This window comes from Lagenorhynchus albirostris, chromosome 2 (assembly GCF_949774975.1).
Source record: "Lagenorhynchus albirostris chromosome 2, mLagAlb1.1, whole genome shotgun sequence".
NCBI lineage: Eukaryota > Metazoa > Chordata > Mammalia > Artiodactyla > Delphinidae > Lagenorhynchus > Lagenorhynchus albirostris.
Genome location: NC_083096.1, coordinates 167,132,324 through 167,156,333, shown reverse-complemented (window position 1 = coordinate 167,156,333; position 24,010 = coordinate 167,132,324). Strand labels below are relative to the sequence as shown.

Here is a 24,010-nt window from a genome sequence, read left to right as displayed (position 1 = left end):
AGGGTTCTGCTAATTTCTTCATAAATGTGCTGGAATTAGTAAAGAGAGGAGGTAATATTTTTGTCCCCTTTATTTATATACTTGATATTAAAAGCTGCTTATGAGGGAAGCAGTATTTCTAGAGTTATGCACAAATCATAATGATAACTGTTTGTTGATGAACCAGGTCTACTGTTTTACTTCAGGTTAGGGAAACTATTATTGAAATGGAAAGGGAGCTTCTCTTCCAAAAAAGCTATCTTACGCAAGTTTGATATATTTATCCTCTTCTGAAGAACACTTTGCTGTAATTGCACTAGTTATTTTTTCTGGAATACCTAGACTCTACCTGATGAACTCTGGTGGGATCTGTCTGCACCTAAACTCTGTTTTTTTAAGGTTTGACTTATTATTATATATTTCCTTCCTTTTATGCATCTGCTTCCTCTGAAAAGTTGTTCTTTGGTCTTCTCATCTCTGGGAATGATTGAGAACCTAAATCTAGAGTCCTACATCAATGTGTTCCTCTGTTATAACTGGTATACTGGAGAATGTTGTTATCCTTCATTTGCTTGTTTTTCTGGTTTTGTCTTGGCCCTTTCCCTATTAAGTAAGTGTGATAGGATATCTTATTTCCGTAAGGAACTTCTCAGATATAAACAATAATAGTGAAGTTAAAAAGATTAATCTCACTTCTCCTTTTGACCGTCTTCCCCAGTCCACGTTATTCAAAAAACCTGAAAAAAAATTGCTTTCATCCTAGACGCAAATCCAGATCTCCTTCCCCTAGAAGACGATCTTCCCCTGTCAGGAGAGAGAGAAAGCGCAGTCATTCTCGATCTCCCCGTCACAGAACCAAGAGCCGGAGTCCTTCCCCTGCTCCAGAGAAGAAGGAAAAAACTCCAGAGCTCCCAGAGCCATCAGTGAAAGTAAAAGAACCTTCAGTACAAGAGGCCACTTCTACTAGGCAAGTACATAAAAATTCATTTATAAATATCACAATTTTAGGCTGTTATTAAGTGACCATAAATATGATACCTGTGTGTTAAAAAAAATACTTGTTTTACTTGTAGATTTTTTAAATTATAAAGTTGGCTTGTTGAAAAGAAATTCAGATTGTATAGGGGAGTATAAGTAAGATGACCCAAAGGTGACCACTGCTATCTGTTGGTTGTGTTGCTTCAGATATTTTATATACTGTAACTTGCCCTTTTTTCCCCCACTGTTATGGACAGCTTTGCACTTTTAAAAAAATGTATGTGATTAGAATTGTTAGTTCACTGGATTTCACTGATTTGTATATATCTTTCTAGATGTCTTCATGGATTTTGAAAACTTTTTAAAGAAACAGCTTTTTTATATTACTGTATTAAGACTTAGGAGTCTGAATAGAAAAGGCACAAAATAAGCTTTTTCTCCCCCCACACAGTGACATCCTGAAAGTTCCCAAGCCTGAACCAGTACCAGAGCCTAAAGAACCTTCTCCGGAGAAAAACTCCAAAAAGGAAAAGGAAAAGGAGAAGACCCGACCAAGATCTCGGTCGCGTTCCAAGTCAAGATCCCGGACACGTTCTCGCTCTCCTTCTCATACTCGACCGAGAAGGCGCCATAGATCCCGATCAAGGTGAGTAGTGGCTTTAAGATCTGCATAGATCTTAGATTTTATGTGCTACTCTCCTAGGTAGAATTAGGTAAATTATATCAAAGCTGTGGAAAACATTTAGCACAAATGTTACGCTTTGGATTTCCAGCAACAATTTAGGGACACTTTCTAGGTTCCATTAAAAATCTCTACACAAGTAGAAAATTGTGTCCCTTGAAATCCATTTTTTAAATGTAGCTGTCGAGAAAACTATTTTAAGGAATTCATTCCTTGCTCATGATTTACTCAGATTCTAATTCTGTTATGGCAGATCATACTCACCTAGAAGGCGGCCAAGCCCAAGAAGACGGCCATCTCCTCGAAGAAGAACTCCACCGAGACGAATGCCTCCTCCACCAAGGCACAGAAGGAGTAGATCTCCAGTGAGACGGTGAGAGTTTTGGGATTTTTTGTTTTTTTGGTTTCTTTCAGTTTGAAATTGTCAGATGTACAAAAGTACACCATGTTTGTTTTAGGCTAATCTTTGAATTAGTGCTCCCCTGGAAAAAAAGAACTCATGAGTAATAATAGGTAATGTCTTAATAAGAGATACCTCATTTGAGATGTAATGCTGTTATTTGTGCAGTGATAACACTAGTCTAGTGTTGGAAAATAAAAAACAAATTATTGGTGAATTTGTGTTAATCTTACCAGTTATTTGTGTTAATAATCTTTACCACTTCAGACCCTACCAAGAAATCCTATCAAGTAAGGGAATTAGCCACCTTCTCCCTTTGGCTTTTAATTACCACTAGTTTCTGAATATAGATGGCTACAGAGCCAGTCAAGTGCTTTACCAGTATTAAAATAACCCATTTGCGTTATACCTTTCTTAATGTGTCTTTTTCACATTAAAGAAGAGTACTTATTGTAAACAATTCAAACAGAAATGAGATGAATTGAAAATTACCCACAATCCCATTCCATAGATTTAACCGTTATTAGCAGTTTGGTATCTATTTTTGAAGAGACTGGGCATAAAAGTCACTGTCAATACCAGTGTTCTTTTTTAAAAATCATTTTTAAATTAGCATAAGGTAAAATGTTAGGATCTATAACTTTTAACAAAAAGACTGTTGCTACACCTGCCCTAAGTGGAGGCATGGTGCACTGGTAGCAGAGTTTTGTGCGTTCCTTTTTTTTTTTTTTGCGGTACGCGGGCCTCTCACTGTTGTGGCCTCTCCCGTTGCGGAGCACAGGCTCCGGACGCGCAGGCTTAGCAGCCGTGGCTCACGGGCCCAGCCGCTCCGCGGCATGTGGGATCCTCCTGGACCGGGGCACGAACCCGTGTCCCCTGCGTTGGCAGGCGGACTCTCAACCACTGCGCCACCAGGGAAGCCCCTGTGCGTTCTTTATGATGCATTTCACGTGTTTTTTTGAAGGAACTAGTGGTTGTGCTTCAGATTATACTTAGGATAGAATTTTTTGTGTTTTGAGTCTATAAGGTATTTTCAAGGAACCAAATCAACTTGGAAATAAAAGAGGGGAAGCAGTAAGGTCCGTAATTTTGTTTTTGCAGTCTGAGGTTTTTCAGAGTCCCTTTTTTTTTTTTTTTGCGGAACGCGGGCCTCTCACCGCCGCGGCCCTTCCCACTGTGGAGCACAGGCTCCGGACACGCAGGCTCAGCTGCCACGGCCCATGGGCCCAGCCGCTCCGCAACACGCGGGATCCTCCCGGACCGGGGCACGAACCCGCGTCCCCCGCATCGGCAGGCAGACCCCCAACCACTGCGCCACCAGGGAAGCCCTTAGGGTCCCATATTTTTAAAAAAGATACTTTTCGGGAATTCCCTGGTGGTCTAGTGGTTAGGATTTGGCGCTTTCATTGCTGTGGCCCGGGTTCTGTCCCTGGTGGGGAACTGAGATCCCACAAGCCACGTGGTGTGGCCAAAATAAAGCAAAAACAAGATATTTTTCTTTGGGGAGGGCTTGTCAAGGTATATTGAACCATTTTTTATAACTAATACTAAAAATTACGGAATTGATGTTACTACCGATGACTGAGACTGAAGATGTAAATGGTCAGTCAATTTAGGCATCACACTTTTCTAAAATTGATTGTTTCTCCTTTGGAGAAAAAGTAATACTGGTGCTTTCTAGCATAAGATCAGTGGAAACAGCTACTTCTTATATTGGAGTTTTGCAAGCAGCCTGTTTTAATTGCTTACTGAGCCATTTAACAGTCAAGATAATTTGCAGATTGTGTAAGATTCCCTTTCAGCCAGTTTTTATCTCACACTTAAGGTAGGGTTTCTTTTTTTCAGGTTCTCAGGAATTCTTCCGCCAAAGGTGAATTCTGCAGGTACACATAATTGCAACAGAACTTACCACAAATTTTGCCGCAGAATTCGAGAGTCCCCTGCTTCTAAGTTTATGTAGCTAAATGAATTCCTAATCTTGCACGTTTTTTTAAAAAATGCAACATAAAGGTTGCATGACATTGTGTTATTAAATGAAAAAAATACTTTGCCACCCAAATTTTGTATGCAAACTCCAAAACACTCATATTATTCCTAAGGAGGGAAGAGACTGGTTAGTTATTCTCTTATAGCACTTGACATATTTTATAACTACTGGAAAGACAACTCAGAAGCATTTATCAGAATAAGTTATTTAGTTAGTCTCAGAACTAGCTGTTTCCTGTCCTAGGTTATGGTTTTGTTTCACATTAAAAAAAAACCTCATTTGTGTGCTTAGCTACATAAACTCAAAAGTTGGATAAAAATAGCTGTATTGTTGTGTAAACTGTACATGCCTGTAAGGTCATTTTCTGTAAGTACGCAGTTAATGAACATGAGTACTTTATTCCACAGAAGAAGGCGTTCATCGGCATCCTTGTCCGGGAGTAGCTCGTCCTCTTCTTCATCTCGTTCCCGGTCACCGCCAAAGAAGCCTCCAAAGAGGACATCCAGCCCCCCTCGAAAAACTCGTAGGTTATCTCCTTCAGCAAGTCCTCCGAGACGAAGGCACAGGCCATCACCTCCAGCAACTCCACCACCAAAAACTCGTCATTCCCCGACACCCCAGCAGTCAAACCGTACGAGGAAAAGTCGTGTTTCTGTCTCTCCAGGGAGAACTTCAGGTAAAGGTAAAAATCAAGCACATAAAAACAACATGTTCTTTCTTCATTTTGGCCACAAAATACCTAGTCAGTTGTTGCTGTCCCCTACTCCCTTCAAAGTATGAAGTTGCTGGGTAATAATTGTATGTCATGTTTTTTATAAATTTGCTTAGAAGCTCACCTTTTCTTTCCTGCTTTAAGTTCTTGTTGTTTGTTGAAATGGAGTTTACATGTAAAAGTGTTTTGTTTTTAGCAGTACCCTCTGGCACTGAGTAGGTGAAGTGTACTGTTAACCAGCCGTGGGCTGTTTGAGTTGGGGTAGCTTACCGAAGTTTGTGTTGTCATGGTAAGGGATCTTTTTATTACTATGACACCGGTTAACTTTTTTTTTTTTTACTCTGCAGATTTTTTGTTTGATATCTTTTTTGAGGACTTCATATTCTGTTTTATTTCTTTCTTGGCCACATTGTACTTCCTAGGGAGGGACGTGGTGTCCTCCTAAAAGCTGATTTGTTTTTTTAATTTAGGCCCTAGGCAGGGTTCTTCTGAGTATTGTCCTTGCTTTATTCTGCGGATTGATTTCTGAGGAATTTATGATCTGTGATCCTGCCAGGCAAGTAGAATGCCATGTTAGTCTGAGTGAAGGTTGTGGTCCATTGGGGTTTGTTTCTTTAGCATTAAATATACACGGAGAAAAACTATGGTATCCATTTGAATTGGGCCTTTGGTGCTTAGGACTGGAATGATACACACAGTGTGATAAGTGAGTAGTGGGGGAGGGGAGATCTTAAAAGAACTGTTATAGTAATTGGATGTTAAGGAGCATTCTGTAGATTAATATATACTGGGGTTGCTCTGATCACATTTAAATTTTCAGATTATAAATGAAGAAATCAGGGATACTTCAGGCAAAATCTTGACTATGCTTTTATGAAGTTGGTGAGAGCAGGATTTCTAATCAGCACCCTGCTGCTTCATTTGTGTCCACCCTACCACCACCCACTGGCCCCACAACCTTGCAGTGTGGCAGTTCTAGAAAGGCAAATTTTGCTTTTTTGATCTGTTACTGTGAGGTATAGACAAGCTATCAGAGTGAGGGGGGAACTGACAGATGATGGTAATTTGTAAAGAGTAATGTACAAATTATTTTCTGAACCTTAACAGGTTAATTTGCTGATAACATAAATATTATGTGGTCATTTTTGTTGAATTGGCACTTTAGACTTAGGCAACTGGATAATAATAGAGAAACCTTTAGGTCTTACAGGTTCAGACACAAGTATGGGAGGGTTGTCTTACGATCACTTATTTTCATAATATCATGTCTCATATTACTTTTTGTTCAAAATAGTTTCCAGTCACCGTGTCCACATCTGATGCCTGTTGTCCTAACCTATTTTTTCTTTTCCTGTGAAGTTTTTGCACTTCTGAATACTTCTTTCCTTTGTCTGGAGCCAGAAAGTTCTCTAGTAAAATAATAGTTTGAATGTTCCCATCTGTTACTTTGCAAAAACTCATCAGATTATGATTTTTCTGTTTACATCACATAGCCAAAGGGTAATAAAAGTACCTGAGCAGAGGACTGAATCCTTGTTAAATAGGTTGATTGTTAAGAATTACTTGTTCACCTTTGTTAGGGTCTGCACAGATACCAACCTCTTGTGTCTTGATATGTTGTCGGGAAGAGTGGGCTGCTGCTTTCCTGGAAACAAGTCACAGTGGATATGTACATAGGAGAGAAGTCAAGGTGGAAGACAAAGGGCCAGTAACGTTCCTGTGGCTTATGGGACAGGTCTTCCATGTCCAAACAAAACCCAGCCAAAGAGATTGACTGTGGGTAGTGTAGTGAGAGCCTGCCTTTTGTCCACTGAGGCTGAATATTGGTTTTAACTACTTGGAGATAAATAGCTTTTTATAGTAAAACAATCCCAACCCTCTGTGATGAAATTTCAGAGCTAGGAAAGACTTCAGAGGTTGTCATAGGTTCTCAGGTTAAGTGAATTGGTTAAGGTCAGCCATCCAGGACTAGAATTTGGGTTCTCATTCCCAGTTCAGCAATGTACACTTTCCCAACTTTCCTACCCCCTCATGCCTGTTTTGATTGCTAAAGGAGGGAAATAGAAGGCAGGGTAAAGTTTTTCAGCTTCTGTACTGGGTAGTATGATTTCAGAAATTCCTTTCTTGCAGTCTCCATTGCTAATAAAAGCATTGATAGCATTGAAGTGTGATAGAGTTTTCTTTTGTGTTTCGTGGGGTAGTCATCAATCAGGGCTTTAAGGTTCTGCTGTTAACAGTGGGTGCATGGAGTGGGAGGGAGGCAGGAAAAGTATTTTGGAGAATTAGAGGTAAATTATTTGGAGCATAATATACATTCTCATCTGAAAGAGTCCTCAGGACGCATTTTGTAATCGATGGCATGTCATAGTTAAATTGGCATTATCTTAGTACATAAAATAGTGCTTTGAAATCAGTGGAATATTTAATGAAGTATGTTTACAGGGGATCTATACATATGGTGGTGGTAATAATTTTGAGTTAGATCAGCATAACCATATGAATGTGCTCTGTAGATACTTACGGATTATTTTATTAATTCTGGTCACAGAGTGACTTATCTTTACAAGTGATCTTTTGAGCAAGTCTGCAAGGTTAATGATTAATAGGACTATTGAAGTAAATTTAAAATTCTGGTTTTTCAATTGACTTGGGAGATTTCAGACGTCATTTTAGAATGATTTTGCCCCTTAAATACTAAAAATGAAACAACATTAACATAAAAATAAAATTTTTAATAAAAATAAGTTGTGAAAATTTTATCTAGATAAGCAAACATTGATGCAACATGTATGATATTAATAATGCTATGATTCAGTCAGTCTTATTAAACCAGAGTAGGGGGTATATAATGGATACTTGTTTAATGCTGATTATATCAACAATGACTTAAGACTTGTACCCAAGCCATTATTGAGAGATTAGATCAGGATAAAACTCCAAATACAAGTTTCTGTGGGGAAAAAATGTAATGTTGTAGTTCAATTGTATTATTTACTAAATAGGTATTTGACCACTATATAGCAAACATAACCACATTTGTAATGTTTCTCAGAGGAAAATGCATTCCGGCATCCAAACATCCAGTTCTCTAAGGTGGTACTTTGACGTTTGGGTTTATGACTAGATGCCTATAATACTTTTTCAAGAATTGAAGATTAACTGACACTTAAAAATGAAGAGTACTGACCCCAAAAATAGCTTTGAATCCTTAAAATTTAAAGGCATTTCTATTTCATGTCTTTGAATTTCTTAAAATACAAGTTTTTTTGTTTGGTTGGTTTTTTTTGGCTGCATTGGGTCTTCGTTGGTGTGCGCAGGCTTTTCTCTAGTTGGCGGCGAGCAGGGGCTACTCTTCATTGCGGTGGTTTCTCATTGCAGACCATGGGCTCTAGGCGTGCGGGCTTCAGTAGTTCTGGCTCACAGGCTCTAGAGCACAGGCTCAGTAGTTGTGGCGCACGGGCTTAGTTGATCCGTGGCATGTGGGATCTTCCTGGACCAGGGCTCGAACCTGTGTCCCCTGCATTGGCAGGTGGATTCTTAAGCACTGCGCCACCAGGGAAGCCCTAAAATACAAGTTTTAAATGCAGTCTTGCTACTATATTTCATGATAATTAGATAATCACTAGATTAACTAGTCACTGGATTTTTTACCCAATCCAGTGATTTGTCCAAAAGGCTTATTAGGTAGAATTAATAAAATGCTGGTATTTTAAAAGTATAGTGGTAAATTCTTCAGTTGGATTACTTCAGCAAAAATGATTAGATTGCTAAATTACTGCCCCTTAGAATAAGTCTTTACAGTATTCTGAATGAGCATCTGTTAAATGAAATGTATCTAAATTCTAGGTTAAACATTCCATGTTAATTGCTTTAATTAAACAGAAACAGGTGTAAGGGTACTGAGGGGATCATACTGTTTTCAAGTCTAGTTCTTAGAGGAATGGTCTCAAATAATGTTTCAGGTTAATGTAGGGTAAGATTAATGATTATCTGTGTATATACTTTTTTGTGTGTGTGTGTGGTACGCGGGCCTCTCACTGTTGTGGCCTCTCCCGTTGCGGAGCACAGGCTCCGGATGCGCAGGCTCAGCGGCCATGGCTCACGGGCCCAGCCACTCCGCGGCATGTGGGATCCTCCTGGACCGGGGCACGAACCCGTGTCCCCTGCATCGGCAGGCGGACTCTCAACCACTGCACCACCAGGGAAGCCCATGTGTATATACTTTTGACATTAGTTGAAGCAATGGGATGGATAATGTGGACAGAGATAGCAATTGTTAGAAATTAACGCCTGTGCCATAGGTATAGAAATAGTGTCTTGGGTTCAGATCCTAGTCCATTTCAATTACCCGCATGACTTCAGTTGAGGTTATTTATTTTTTATTTTTTTAATTTTTTTAAATCTTTGGAAAGGATCCTCTAGCCTTAGCATTTAATATTTTTACCATTGTGAAGGTCTACTTTTTTACAGGTAGTTTAAGTCCCTCATGCTATTGTGAAGGTTATACTCTACATCAAAAGCCTTCAGCCTCTTAGGTGACTAATTTTGTTCCTCTTCTCCAGACCAGATACTTTTCTCTGAAAATTTCATCAGATCTTATGTCATTTATCATTTATCATTTATCATCTTCATTACTTTTCTGGACCAACCTGTAGGGGGTGCTTAAAAGGTCTTATGTTAATGAGGTCTTTGTAGTTAAGAGTGTGTGTTTTAGGTTGTAGGGTAGCACACAGAGGTTTACTTTACTGAGCTGAATGTTATGCATTAGCATAGAGCTTGTTCTACTCAGAAACAGCAGCTCCCAATTTCTCTTAAAGTTTCTCTTGGGAGAATCTGAAAGTTTGAAAATTGGAAAATCATTGTAGAACTTTCTGAGGCTTTTCACCAAACATTTACAAATTCTTGCTTCTGCTTCAGGTAATGATAACAGGGGCTTATAGGAACTTTTTAATTGTCAGTAAATTATTTATGAGAATAGTCACACTTCTTTTTGTACTGTTAAGAAGATGTGTTGCTTTTTGTTTTGTTTTTGTATGTATGTAAGTGGGGTTTTTCTTCCCCTTATTTTTAGTGACAAAACATAAAGGTACTGAGAAAAGAGAGTCCCCTTCACCAGCACCCAAGCCTAGAAAAGTAGAGTTATCTGAATCAGGTAAGTGTTTTTTGTTTTGGTTTTTTTAAGCTGAATTAGATTCTGGTTAAAGATTAATTATACGATATGGCTTAATGGTTAAGAGCTAGGACTTTGAAGTCATACCAGCCTGTTTGAATCCCCAGCTCCACTAACTACTTTTTGTTTGTTTTAATAATTTATCTGAGCCTCTACTTTTTTTTTTTCATCTCTGAAATGCAGATAACAGTACCATCCTTTAGGTCTTTGGTTGTTAACTGAAATAATGTTTATAAAGTGCTTGGCATGCAGACCGAACTGTCACAAATGCCTAAATAAGTTTATTTTTATTATATTTAGTGAAGATAGTCTAAGTTAGCATTTAAATTGGCATTTTAAGCTCCTCCTTTATTAAAAAAGAGTAGCTGTATTGCTTGACCCAACCAGATAAAGGTTTAGGAGACCATTTCCCAATTCAAATATGTTACATTTTCTGTATGCATGACTAAAGAAACACTTTCTAAATGCATCCATCTTTCAGAAGAAGATAAAGGTGGCAAAATGGCTGCAGCAGATTCTGTGCAGCAGAGACGCCAATACAGACGACAGAACCAGCAGTCTTCCTCTGGTATGGACACTGGTTACATTTTTTTCTTTCTGCATATCCTAATAAAAATACTTAAGATAAAAATATCCGAAAGTGTAGTGAATGTATCAATACTTAGGAGAAATATTTTTGTGCCTGTGTATAAATATGTTAGGAGGAAGCGTTAGTACAATAGTTAAAACAGGAATAGAAATTGGAAAAGTATATTTCTTTCCTCAACCCTGTCTTACTCCCCAAAGCTTTTATTCAGAAATTTTCTGTGCATGTATAAGTATCTGTGGTTTAAAAAAAAAAAAATCCCACCGGCTCAAACTGTAGATTATATTGCCTGCCTATTTAACCTACTATAGCTAGACATCTTTCCCTGTTAATTCTTAAGGATCTACCTCATTTATTTACCAGCTGCAGCATTTTTAAAATTTTGATAATATGCTGTCATCTGTTGAGCCACTCGCCTATTTGGACATTTAGGTTATTTCTAGTTTTTTTGTGTGTTTGTGCTTATGTGAGTATATCTGTAAAATAGTAATTAGGAGGGGAACTTCTGAATTAAAAAGTACGTACGCAGAAACCTGATTTTTAAACCAGATATCCTGGTTTTATTTGCTTAGTTGGTATTTGTGACTGAGTCTAGGCACTACCTTTGCTTTTCATTTATAAAAATGGAAACCAAAGCATCCCACAGTGACATTAAGTCAGTTAAAAGCCATACAGCTTTTGCAACTCTTTAAGATGAGGTTAATCATGGAAGTGTTTGAAAATGCATGTAAGTTTTGGGTATTTTTTGGTATTTGGGACTTGTTAGTTATTTCAAGTTAAGGAAACCATGTACAAATGAAGTGTTTCTCTTTGCAGTTCTTGACTGTTACCAGGCCTGTAGAAAATGTCACATACATTTTGTTTGTTTGATAAATAATAGGGATATGAAGTAAATTATTCAAATGCTAGTAAGACTTTCAGTAGCCTTAAAAGTACATAGAGTAACAAGAATTAAATAATGCTTGAGATGCTTTTTAAGCTTTACTTAGTTATCTGGAAGATCACTAGATTTATAAGGGACACTGTCTTGTTGGATTGTTCTGTGGAAATGATTTGTATAACGTAATTATATAATAACGTATATTTATGTATGCTTGACTTTCAAGTCATTAAGCACATATCGATATTACCTTTTTTCAGAACTGATGGCTGTATATGTGCTTGCTTATTAGTGGACTTGATTTGCTAATTTGGACACTCCATCTGCTTAGATTCCAAAAACGTAGATAGACTCTTAAGCATAGACCTGATGTAAATTTTTGTTTATTGTGTAATTATAGATTCTGGCTCCTCCTCTTCCTCAGAAGATGAGCGACCCAAAAGGTCCCATGTGAAGAATGGTGAGGTAGGCAGGCGGCGGAGACATTCCCCTTCCCGGAGTGCCTCTCCATCACCTCGAAAGCGCCAGAAAGAGACTTCCCCTCGGTAATGTCTTCAGTGGTGTTCTGTAGTTGTGATAAAACTTCATAACTTAAGGGATGGGCTGTGGGCTTATTTAGAATTTGCTTAACTCCTTGCTTTCAAGAACTCACAGTAGGAGATGGTCAGATTTGGGGGGTATTTGGGTTTTCTTTGTTCCGTGGTCATTACTATTTAATGAGAACTTAGTAAGTTTTGTACCAGTATGTCAAACGTGTGCATGACTAGAATAGACCAGTTAAATCATAGCATTAACTCCTGACCATGTTTGAATATCTAAAAAAATATATCTCCATTAGTGATACTTAACTCCATTGAAGTAATTAATTTGGTGAATGGAATTCTTGACATTTGTTTTTTTCCACTGCTCTCAGGATGCAGATGGGAAAGCGATGGCAATCGCCAGTGACTAAAAGGTTGGTTAGATGCTATTTTGTAAATTAGGATTACATGTCAAAGTTTGAGTGACTTAATTTACTGTTTAGGTAACATCCCATTCTGACGTTTACAGGGTATGACTGGAGAAGTTCCTCAGTTGTTTTGGTTTGATTATATTTTCTTACACATGAAAATAATGATAAAAACATACACAGTGTTCACTTTAGAGCATCATTTGGATTTAGAGTTTTGTGCACTTACAGTGTATTTGTTAGTCTTCTGTTTTTTGAGGTCTTTCCAAGAGATAGGACAGTAGTAATAGTGCCTTAGATTTAGTGGGAACAGACTTTGTGGTGACTATAGGGAAGGCAAGAAAAACATGGGAGAAACATTTAAAAGATTAAAAAATGACTGTGAGGCTTTGGCCCTGTTCAGTGTTTCCTACAGTAGAAAGGTAAGTTGCATATCCTTTTGGAACCTGTTTGGTCATCAGGGTCTTTGTGACCCTAAGGCCATAATATTTTAGAGCCAGGTGATACATAGAAATCACTAATTCAGGCGTATCTCATAAGTGAGAAAACAGGGGCTCAGAAGTAGTAAGTGAGTTTCTTAGGGTTACAGAGTGACAAAACCAGATCTTAGACCTGTGCCATTGACTTTATACCATTTCACCATGACATTGTACTGTCTTTGCTAGTCTTCTGCTTTCTGAGGTCTTTGCTGTCACTAAATTTCTAACTATCCTTCCTGAAATGTTCACATTGTTCTTTTTATAGATCAGTTTTTGAAGCTGTGTTGTTTTAAGTAGTCTCACTAATTAATAAGAGTGTTTTCTTGGAAAGGTTCTTTGGAACCAGTTGGCAGTGTATATGATGGAGCAAAACGGTGTGTTTGTGCTATGGAAGTAACTTACTTGACAAGAAAAAATAGAAACCTTAAAAAAAATTTAGGTACAAAGGTATTCTGTTCCCAACTGTGATTACTCCAGGTTTCTGTAAAATTGCTAGTACAGCAGCTAAAAAATTGCTTTACAAAATCAGGTTAGTGGTAAGATTCCGCCCCGCCCCCCCCGCCGGTTATGGATAATGATGTTAGAGATTGCCATCAAGTCTCTAGGATTTGGAGATGGAGAAAGAATTGTTTGGGATCACACTTCAGTATTTATTTTAAAGAAGGGAAATACAGCCTGGCTTTGAATATTTCATATATAAAGTTTAAAGATTGAAAAATGCAGCATTTTTCATGCTTCTAAACATGTGTCTTTGGGTATTGAACACTCTTTCCTTAACAGTGAATGGTGTATTGATCATACTTAGTATAAAAAGATAGTTGTTGCATCTATAATTTCTTGTCTTCATTACCAGCCTGACTAGTGAAGTGAGGTGATTCTGAAGAGGTCACTGCAGAGATCTCAAGCTGTCTTTGTCCTTATAAGACTTTTGTATTCCTACATACTCGAGGGCTGAGGGCTACTTCATGTTTTAAGGCTTATTGAAACTGGTTCTCGTGCAGTTTGGGTGGGGGGAGACCTCTGTACTCAACAATTTCTATACACAGTTGAAGGCTTGAGTTGGCACTAGTATTCACAGTAACTAGAAAATGTTTAGCCTTCTTCTACTTCTTCCTCTTCTTTTAAACCCCTGATATGTATGCCATATCAGCTCAGGTAAGAAACTGTAGCCTTTAGGTCATAGAGCCATCGGGTGTCAAGATTCCAGTTATAAGTGATAATCAAATTTTTCTTGTAGTTCCTTGAAGTATGCTAGTTTGGTTTGTTTGGTTTTTTTTGTTTTTTTTTTTTAGGTTATGGTTTTATTCTTATTCTCTTTTTGGCTTTTTCTCACATGGAAACAGGACATTGAAGGTCATCACTGGAAGGGACCTTTTAGTTATTCCAAGCCTTTCATTTTACAAATGAAACTGAGGCACAGAATAAATATCTTAGGTCATTAGTGTATTATAATAGATTCTAATCTGAGTTAAATTTTTTTTATGAGAATATTTTAAAAGAGAAATCACATAATCAACAGTAATAGCCTCTCTTGCTATTACACCTACTGATAACACATTGGGAGTTCTGCTTTGTATCATCTCACCCTCAGAGTTTATGAGTGTAAACCTTTGTTTTTCTTTTTTGAGTCAAAACCCAAATGTCTTTTCCCGTTTGAAATCTTCATTACCTGTTGAAACAGTAGTCCACCCTGTTTCTCTAGGTTCCGTAATTCTCAGATTAGCCTTGCTAGTAAAGTGGCTTCTCCTTTACTGTTCTTTCTTGTAATTAATAATTTGGTGTCTATGTTTCATCTGAAGCTTATCTGTCCTGTAGTTTATATTTTAAATCTGTTCAGAGTGAGGTCTTAGTCCCCACAGGGCATAAGCAAATTTAAATTAAAAATTAAATTTACTAATGAATGTCAGAATTTTCATTGTTCTGTTAATGAACTCTCCTTAGTTTTAATGGGGAATCAAGACTAGTAAACTTTAGAAAATACTTCCAGATTCACAGGAAGCATCAATCCTGTACTGGGCAAGAAATTTAGAACTAATTACAGTTGACCCTTAAACAACATGTGTTTGAATTGTGTGACTCCACTTACACGCACATGGTTTTTTTTTTTTTTTTTTACACAATAAATGCATATTATAGTACTGCACGATCCTCGGTTGATTGAATCTGCCAGCGCAGAAGCCCAAGCCCCCCACATTGTTTAAGGGTTAATTGTATATTATTTGACTTCTTTGTATACACAAACTTGGCCAATAGATGTCAAACTGGCTTGGTATTTATTTTAGTATATCTGCTGGGAGACTACTATGAGTTAGTCCAGTTGATTATAATTGTATTTTTCAGGTGTGCTTTTTATGTTAATTGGTTAAATGCCTAACTGCTCAGAATTAAGGTCTGTGATTCTTATCTATATTTTAACCGCATTGCTCCCAGTGGCTTTAGTGCTCAGACAGCCTTGGTCCTTTGTCTTTGGGGTAGTGTTTTTAGTTAATAGTTTGCAACTGTTGAACTGTGGGAACATACTTTTTAAAAAATCAAGAACTTGGAGCAGTGACACCCAGACTTCGGGCCTTAAATATCTGTATTTGAACATTGTATTTTTCTAGGCTTTAGAACAGTTGTTCCTAACAAGGAATCAAAAATCACTTGAAGAACCTTTTTAAACATATACTGGCTAGACCATAGCCCAAACCTGGTGAACACAAATTTCAAATAAGCTTCCAAGCTGTTTCTGATGTACATTCTAGTTAAAAAGCAATGCTCTAAGGCAGTGTTTTCAGACTTTTTTGACCTTGCGTCATGTTAAGAATGTTTTATGTCATGACTCAGACTGCATATTTATATACAGAAACAAAAATTTCACAATACAAAATTTACTCTTACCACAAGTTAAAGCACTTTGTTTTTCTTTTCTTCCTTTCTTTCTTGCCTTTTTTTTTTTTTTTTTTAAATCCTGGTTCTCACCCAGGGTCTTGACTAACTACACTGTAGCTTGAAAAACACTGCTTTGAGGGATAGAGTGAAAGCTGCTGCACTTTGGGTTGACAATGATTGAAACTAAATCATCTTGATCACTTAGTTATAAATGTTACTGACTCTGAATCAACTATAATTCTTCTTTGGTTTAGTGGTAGACGGAGGAGAAGCCCCTCCCCACCGCCTGCCAGAAGGCGCCGTTCTCCTTCTCCTGCTCCTCCGCCTCGTCGACGCAGGTCTCCCACACCACCACCACGACGCAGGTACTTTATCACGTAGGCTAGTGGGAGCTAAAGGGAGCAACTTTGAATCTTTGTGATTGAAATATTTTATTCGAGTGGCATGCACAGCTGTTTACAAAATACCACATAGTATACAATTCCATTTACATGAAAAGTCCAGAACACATGACTCTGCAGAGATAGAGAGTTATTAGATAAATGGTGCCTAGGGTGGGGTGGGAATGGGGAGTCATGATGGTTGAATATAGTTGACCCTTGAGCAAGGAGAGGAGTTAGGGGCACCGACCCTCCACACAGTTGAAAATCTGAGTATAACTTTACAGTTGGCCCTCCGTATCTGCGGATTCAGCCAACAGCAGATTGTGTAGTACTGCAATAAGTATTTAAAAAAAAAATCCACATATAAATGGACCCATGGAGTTCAAACCCATGTTCAAGGGTCAACTGTATACTAAAACAATTGAAATGCACACTTCAAATGGGTGGATTTTATGATTTGTGAACCACATATCAATAAAGATGTTAAATTAAAAGGCAGGATCACTAGTGATTACAGAGGGAAAAAATATTAACTTTATAGTGGGGAGTTAAGTTTTGCTTTTTGGAACTTTCTGAATTTTTTTTCTCTTCAAATATTTTCGATCCATGGTTGGTTGAATTTGTGGATACTGGATCTTTGGACACAGAGCGTTGACCCTGTCAGACAAACCCAAATTGAAAGCCATTTTACAAAGTAACTGATGAGTACTCTTCAAAAAAATGTCAATCATGAGAGGGAGAGAGACTGAGGAGCAGTTACAAATTGGCAGAAACTAAGGACACGTGACAACTAAATGCAATGTAGGATCCTGATTTTTGGAACCTGGAACAGAAAAAGGACATTAGTAGAGAAAACTGGGGTGACATTAGTATTTTAGTTAATACCAAGGTTAATTTCATAGTTTTGGTAATTTTTCTGTAGTTATATGGGATGGTAAGTGGAAAGTCTCCACTAATTTTGCAACTCTTCTGTAAATCAAAAATGATTTCAAAATAAAAGTTAGGGGGAAAAAAATTTTAAGAGCATTGCTCAAACACATTATTAAGCGGTATAGTTGCTGCTACAACTCCTGAATAGCCATTATGTGGCAGGTAAAGTGGTAGATGTTTTATGTACTTCATGTCTCCTCAAGATGATCTTGCTTGGTATTCCCATTTTTCAGGTGAGGAAATGGGGGTTCAGAGTTATTAAATATGAGGGCAAAATGGAAAACTCTATGGTGTTGCCCAATGTATGGCCTATCCCAAAGCTGATTTTTAGGCAGGAAAATATTTTGAGCTCAAGGTCTGAATGTTTCAGGAGAAAATCAGGCCATTGGAACTAAATGTTTTATTGAGGTTTAATTCCTGAGAGGCAAGTTAGGGTTATGTAGGGATTAAGCGGAAGGCCAAGTTGAGACTTTGACAGGGATGCGTTCTGCCTAGCAGTAGACTTCCATTGAATACTATTTTGACGCACAAAAAATGTAAGTCTGTCTTGGTGGGGGCAGGGTAGAGATGCCTTTTAAAGCTGTGCAAGTGAATGCTAATTATTAATTCAGAGTCCAAACACCAGTTTAGAGAGGGTACCCCCTACACAGGAGAGCTCTTTAAAGCACAGACTTCCTGAGTTCAAGTTGAACACGGTCAACAGAGTCTTGCTAATGTAGTTATCTAGTTGCTACATAGTGATAATGGATTTTCAGTTTCCTTAGAGCAATGCCAGGTTCTCTTCTAAAAAAATACTAAGTTGATTTTATATGGATTGTGCTAAATGACTTTGTGTGTGTGTGTGTGTGTGTGTGTGGGGTACGCGGGCCTCTCCTGTTGCGGAGCACAGGCTCCGGACGCACAGGCTCAGCGGCCATGGCTTACGGGCCTAACCGCTCTGCGGCATGTGGGATCTTCCCGGACCGGGGCACGAACCCATGTCCCCTGCATCGGCAGGCAGACTCCTAACCACTGTGCCACCAGGGAAGCCCATGCTAAATGACTTTTGACAAATTTGAATTCAGTCTGAAAACTAAATTTCTCCATTAATCACAATGACCTATTTGTAGTCATCTAGGATAAACAGGAATTTACTAAGTGATTTTTTTGTTGTTGTTACCTTAAATGAGTTTAAACACATGACATTTCCACTTAGAAATATTCTCTCTCTGTGTGGTGCTGTATAAGTACATAGTTTTCTTTGCATTCTGTTTCTACTCTGTTGGACCGTTTATTTTTCCTAGGACTCCTTCTCCTCCCCCACGTCGTCGCTCACCTTCCCCAAGAAGATACTCTCCTCCAATACAGAGGAGATATTCTCCTTCTCCACCTCCAAAGAGAAGAACGGCTTCACCCCCTCCCCCTCCTAAACGAAGGCCATCACCGTCTCCACCACCAAAGCGTCGGGTCTCCCATTCGCCACCTCCCAAACAAAGAAGCTCCCCAGTCACCAAGAGACGTTCGCCTTCGTTGTCATCAAAGCATAGGAAAGGGTCTTCCCCGAGCCGATCTACCCGGGAGGCCCGGTCACCACAACCAAACAAACGGCATTCGCCCTCACCACGGCCTCGAGCTCCTCAGACCTCCTCAAGTCCTCCAGCTGTTCGAAGAGGAGCATCGTCATCACCCCAAAGAAGGCTGTCCCCATCTCCAAGTTCTAGGCCCATTAGGAGAGTCTCCAGGACTCCGGAACCCAAAAAGATAAAAAAGTAAAAATATTTTATCCTTTTTGGTTAGGAACACTAACTTGCATAGCTCTTTATGCTTGGAAGCCCCCCGCCCCCCAACTGAGAAATCACAGAAAAGAATAGTTGTGAATACAAACTTTAAGGCAAATTCTAGGTCCTATTCGTAGATCCTTTCTGTTTTCAGAATAGTTCCTCATGGTATAAGCTACATGCCATAGGATTTTACTTGGTTCTTAGGGATATCAGGCTTATTGAGTCTGTTTCCAAACCTAGCTCTGAAGTGATGCATAGGATATTTCTTGCATGTCTATGTAAGACTGATAAAAGCAGTCTTAAATATAGGAACTGGCATTACTAATTTCATACAGGAAGAATCATTAACAGAATGGATAGAGGATTGTGGAGCTTGAACTACTCTCCAGGAGACTTAGGTGGTAAAAATTTGATAAGTGTTAGTATAATCAACCAGCAGACTAAGTGCTGTGAAATACTTAAAGTTCATTATCTGGTTGTATAATGGTAGTTGGTTGTTTTCTCTTAAGAAAGAAGGATCTGTGCTTTTGGATATTAAATGTTTTATTTTTTCCCTCTGTTTCTAGAGCTGCCTCACCAAGCCCTCAGTCGGTAAGGAGGGTCTCATCTTCCCGATCTGTCTCGGGATCTCCTGAGCCAGCAGCTAAAAAGCCCCCAGCACCTCCATCCCCTGTCCAGTCTCAGTCACCCTCTACCAACTGGTCACCAGCGGTACCGGTTAAAAAGGCTAAAAGCCCAACACCAAGCCCATCACCGGCAAGGGTATGTCTGCCCTGTTTTGGACATCTTTTATAATTATACGTGGTCACTTGGAAGGAGAGAATTTTTTGTCTTTTGTAGTTCAAAGGAGCATTACTTTCTGTGGTTCAGATGGACTTCAAAAGGAGGCACAAGTTAAGTGGTGGTGTTTGCATTACAGTCCATGCTTAGTACTCTAGACATCCACTAATTTGTGATATGTCTAATACTGTTATCTTGGTGGTGAAGATTGGATTATGTAGACAATTTAGAAAAACAGAAAGAAAAAAATTACCCTTGATTCTGTTATCTAGGAGAAAAATAGTTTAGCGTTTGTGCTGTTTTCTCTAGTGTTTGACAGGTTTTGGGATAGTTATGGTCACAATCAATAAAAATTTCAATCTTAGATCATGTCTATTAGTCTGATTACATTTTTATATAGAAAAAATACACTTTATCACAAGAACATACCAAAATGTCGACGGTGGTTATATGTTAGAAGGAGAATGATGCGTGATCTTAATTTTTCTTCTTTACATCTTAATGGTCTTATTTTTTCCTACAGTGTAAATACATTATTTCTGTAATAAAAAATGAACCTCACAACTTGTGAAATGTTAGATGGAGTGGAAAGTACTTTGTTGTCCCATATAGCCTGATCTTTGGCAAGCTACATAGATAAGAATAACACTCTTGTTTTTACATTGTCAAGCTTAAATATCATTGGGATATTAAAATATCAGAGCTTAAACTGTTTTCTTTGTGATTCATTAATCTAATCATGGCAGCTTTCTGTATTGTATAAAATCAGTGGTGGATGTCCATCTTAATAGGATTGAATTATTGTGCAGACTGAATGGATTGAGGAATTTTAAGTAATTGCTTAGAAATGTGAGATTTAAAAATTATAGACTAGATGCAATTATAGCAGAGCCAACCCTTTGCTTAAATTTGGAATATATGTGGTGGAGAACAATGTACCCACATTCTAGAGATAGATCAGACAGTGATTAGAGATGTGGCATTCATACACGCTTGTATTTAGGATAATAGCTATTAAAAGCCTACATGTTAGGCTGGTATTGTGGGTGATTTACAGATATTCCCATTTAACTTTTGTAACAGCTTTATCAAGGATTGTTATACCCATTTTGGGTTGACAAAAAGGCCTCAGAACACGTCAGGCAATTTGAGGTCAACTAGTTTAATAGGTTCAGGAACCAGAATTCAAATCAGGTCTAGTTGAGTTCAGAGACTTTTCTTCCTGTTGCACATGGTGCTTTTCCTTACATATGGAGGTAGACCCTGACTCAGGCCAGTCTTGGAGACCTGATTCATAGCTTGTGGTTGGGAGGCCTGGTTTAATGTGAAGTTAGTTGGGGAAATTTTAAAAAAATCATTTATCTTCAAGGTCTGTTTCAACTCTTGGAAGTCTTTGCTTTCATTGGTGGTTCCCATCTTTTAGGAGTACTTTTCTTAGTGTTGATTGGCCCTGGGTCTTCTTTCCCCCCGAAGCCGTATGAAATCCTGAGATTAGTCCAATTGCTTATTCCCTTGAAGAAATAAAATGTTTAGTTCGACAGGTTGATTTTATTGTTTTGGGTTTTCTGGATTTCTAGAATTCAGACCCAGAAGGAGGTGGAAAGAAAAAGAAGAAAAAGAAGGACAAGAAACACAAAAAGGATAAGAAGCACAAGAAGCACAAAAAACACAAGAAGGAAAAGGCTGTAGCTGCAGCTGCTGCAGCTCCTGTGACCCCTGCAGCCATTGCTGCTCCCACAACCGCGTCAGCACAGGAAGAACCAGAGGCAGAGCCAGAGCCTAAGAAGGTATTTACGAACACTCTTACAGTGTGTACAGATAGCTGAATCATTTGGTATTGAGAAGTAGCTAAGTAATTTTTTTCTAATAATTGGATGCTCAGCTGTTAACTCTTTTCTGATCGGTTTCTCTATGACCACCTACCAAGAGCAGGAATTTGCTAAGGCTAACGATAAGAATATGAATGGCATCCAGAAAGCTTAATGTATATTTTTTAAAAGAAATTCAATATAATTAAATATACCATAGACTTAACCCATTTAAAGTATAGTGATTTTATGGTTTTTTTGTGTATTCATAGAGTTGTGCACACATCACAAGAATTTTCTTTTTCTCTGTACTCAGCATCTCCCACCGGTGTCTCAAGATTTAACGATATGACCTTTTTGGCGTTTTTTTTTTTTTTATATATATTTTTTTTTTAGGAGACTGAAAGTGAGGCTGAAGATAACCTTGATGACTTAGAAAAGCACCTGCGTGAAAAGGCCCTGAGATCAATGCGGAAGGCTCAAGTGTCCCCACAGTCCTAGGTGGAAATGTTTGTTATGATGTAAATTTTATTTGGTTTGTACGCAATTCAGTTTCAAAATTGCTAAAAATGTGTTTGAGCTTTAGACTATAACATTTGTTGTAATAATTGCTAGGTTGAAGTTCACCATGTAAAAAAAAAAGGGCATGGATTTACATTGCAAAAGGTGTCCACAGTGTATTAGTGACATTCTTTCATTGACAGCTGACATAAATTCATTTAGAGTGAAATATTTTAAGCCAAAAAAAAAAAAATCCCCTTTTTAAAAAAGGGGGTTTAAATATTGTTGGCATTCTTATGGTTCCATTAAATGCCCCTGTCTATTCCCAGAGGTTTTTCTTTCTACTTTTTCTTTCTTTTTTCCTTTTTCTCATTTGAGTCTTAGCACCCATTTAAGTTATGATGCTTCCAACCTTGTATGGTTTTTGCAAGCTTTCCCAGAAATAAGACCACTGTTGAACTACCACAAAAGTATAAATGAATATTTTAATGCCACAATCTTTCCTGTTGCCTGTGGAGTCTCTGCTGAAATGAATCAGGATTCGAGCTCTAGGATGAGACAGAAAATGAAAGCATGTTGTTTGCCAGGACACTGTGGGTTTATATTGATGTGTAACAAGTTGATTTGGAACACTGGAATTTCACTCTGTTCTGTTTATTTTTATTTTTTGTAAAGGCAGTTAACTAGTCCCAGGAAGGATCCTTCAGTTACATAAAATTTTGTTTTATGAAACGTCATGGCTCCATTCATAATTTTGTCTTGTTCTATCGATTGGTATATACAACTTTCAGAGCTCTTGTATTTGGAAAGCTGGAAGGGCCCAGACTTTGAAATAGTGTCTTGTTTTCACTGTTTTTGTTTTGTTTTCGTTGGGTTTTTTTTTTTGTTTTTTTTAAACTAAAGCTATATAAAGCTTGTGGATTAAACAATAAATTTCTAAATTTAAAAATGTTGGCCACTCACTTTTACTTACCCATCTCAATACGGCAGGAAACCTACCTTAGAAATCATACAGTGCCTTTACCCCCTTGGCACCTTTGGCAGAGTGAGGATTAGACAAGGGAAAAACGAGGTGATGAAATTGTTTTACCATCTTTATTTTAGTAATTAATGTGATAAATGCCATGAAGGGAAAGCACACAGTGAGATTGCAACACATATAATGGGCTAGTCAGCCAGGCATAGGGGAAGAGTTTCAGGCAGAGCAAACAGTATCTGTACACCCCAAGACAGAGGAAGCTTGGCACATTCCAGGAAGCGAACGAAGGTTAAGAAATGACTGGAGCAACCTCCCTCTATTGGGGGGGGGTGTGTGTGGTGTGGTGTGGTGTGAGCAATATAATTTGAGGAAACTTGGGAGTTGATAACATTGTATAAGGTAAAACAACAACATTCATAAGAAAGAAGGAATTTTTGGCAAGTGAATCTAAGCTTAGCAAGTTGTCACATAGGCAGTTAATTTGATTATAGTTTCTGGTAGTTGAAGCAAAAAGAAGGAAAATGCCTACATGTCTTAATTTCAGGAAAACTTAGTGGGCAGTTTTTTATCTAAAGGATATGGACATAGAGGGGCTATTTTTACAGGTGGGTTTTTAGAGTGATTTGTAACAAGGCAAAAGCTTATTAATGAAGCTGCTTTTGTAGCGACTGAACTAAGGTATCTAGAGTGACTCTCCACCCTTGATAGAATCTTACATGTGTCTGCGGCAACTTAGAGCTTTCAGGGATCTTCCACATGACTTCCTTTTGACTTTATAATTCTGTGATGTAGGAAATGCACAGAATATTCCAGTTTGTGCTTGTTTTTTGTTTGTTTTTTGGCCACTGAGCATGTGGGTTCTTAGTTCCCCAGCCAGGGATCGAACCTGTGCCCCCTGCATTGGAAACGTGGGGTCTTAACCACTGGACCGCCAGGGAAGTCCCCAGGATATCCGGTTTCTAAGATGGTTGCAGCTGATTTACCCCTTTCAGTATGAACAAACCAATGAACATCACTGGGGTACTTGGAATCTATCTAGCCATTCACTCATTCAATCCATTTATTCACTTGTCCCATTTATTCAACACGCTTTCATTCCTCCACTTGACTGAACTGCTTGTTAAGGTTAGCAGTAACTTCCATTTTGCCAAAATGAGCGATCAATTCTCCATCCTTTACTAGCCCTCTTGGCAGGA

The 24,010-nt window shown here is 38.3% G+C and overlaps 1 protein-coding gene across 16 annotated transcripts in view; it reads left to right on the top strand.

Moving 5' to 3' along the window:
• The window catches only part of SRRM1 (serine and arginine repetitive matrix 1), a 29,378-nt gene extending 6,811 nt beyond the window's left edge, over positions 1 to 22,567 (top strand). For 3 of the 16 annotated variants that reach the window (XM_060141036.1, XM_060141047.1, XM_060141049.1), the window contains 13 exons: positions 743 to 942; positions 1,405 to 1,603; positions 1,893 to 2,012; positions 4,434 to 4,708; positions 9,810 to 9,890; positions 10,390 to 10,476; positions 11,775 to 11,919; positions 12,288 to 12,329; positions 15,928 to 16,038; positions 18,270 to 18,734; positions 19,313 to 19,508; positions 21,104 to 21,313; positions 21,731 to 22,567. In XM_060141036.1, coding sequence (XP_059997019.1) covers positions 743 to 942; positions 1,405 to 1,603; positions 1,893 to 2,012; positions 4,434 to 4,708; positions 9,810 to 9,890; positions 10,390 to 10,476; positions 11,775 to 11,919; positions 12,288 to 12,329; positions 15,928 to 16,038; positions 18,270 to 18,734; positions 19,313 to 19,508; positions 21,104 to 21,313; positions 21,731 to 21,835 — 2,236 coding nt within the window. In that variant the 3' untranslated portion in view covers positions 21,836 to 22,567. Of the gene's footprint in view, positions 1 to 742; positions 943 to 1,404; positions 1,604 to 1,892; positions 2,013 to 4,433; positions 4,709 to 9,809; positions 9,891 to 10,389; positions 10,477 to 11,774; positions 11,920 to 12,287; positions 12,330 to 15,927; positions 16,039 to 18,269; positions 18,735 to 19,312; positions 19,509 to 21,103; positions 21,314 to 21,650 lie in introns of all 16 variants that reach the window. The other 13 variants (XM_060141051.1, XM_060141050.1, XM_060141040.1 and 10 more) reach the window with 13 other exon arrangements.
• The last annotated feature ends 1,443 nt before the right edge of the window (positions 22,568 to 24,010 follow it).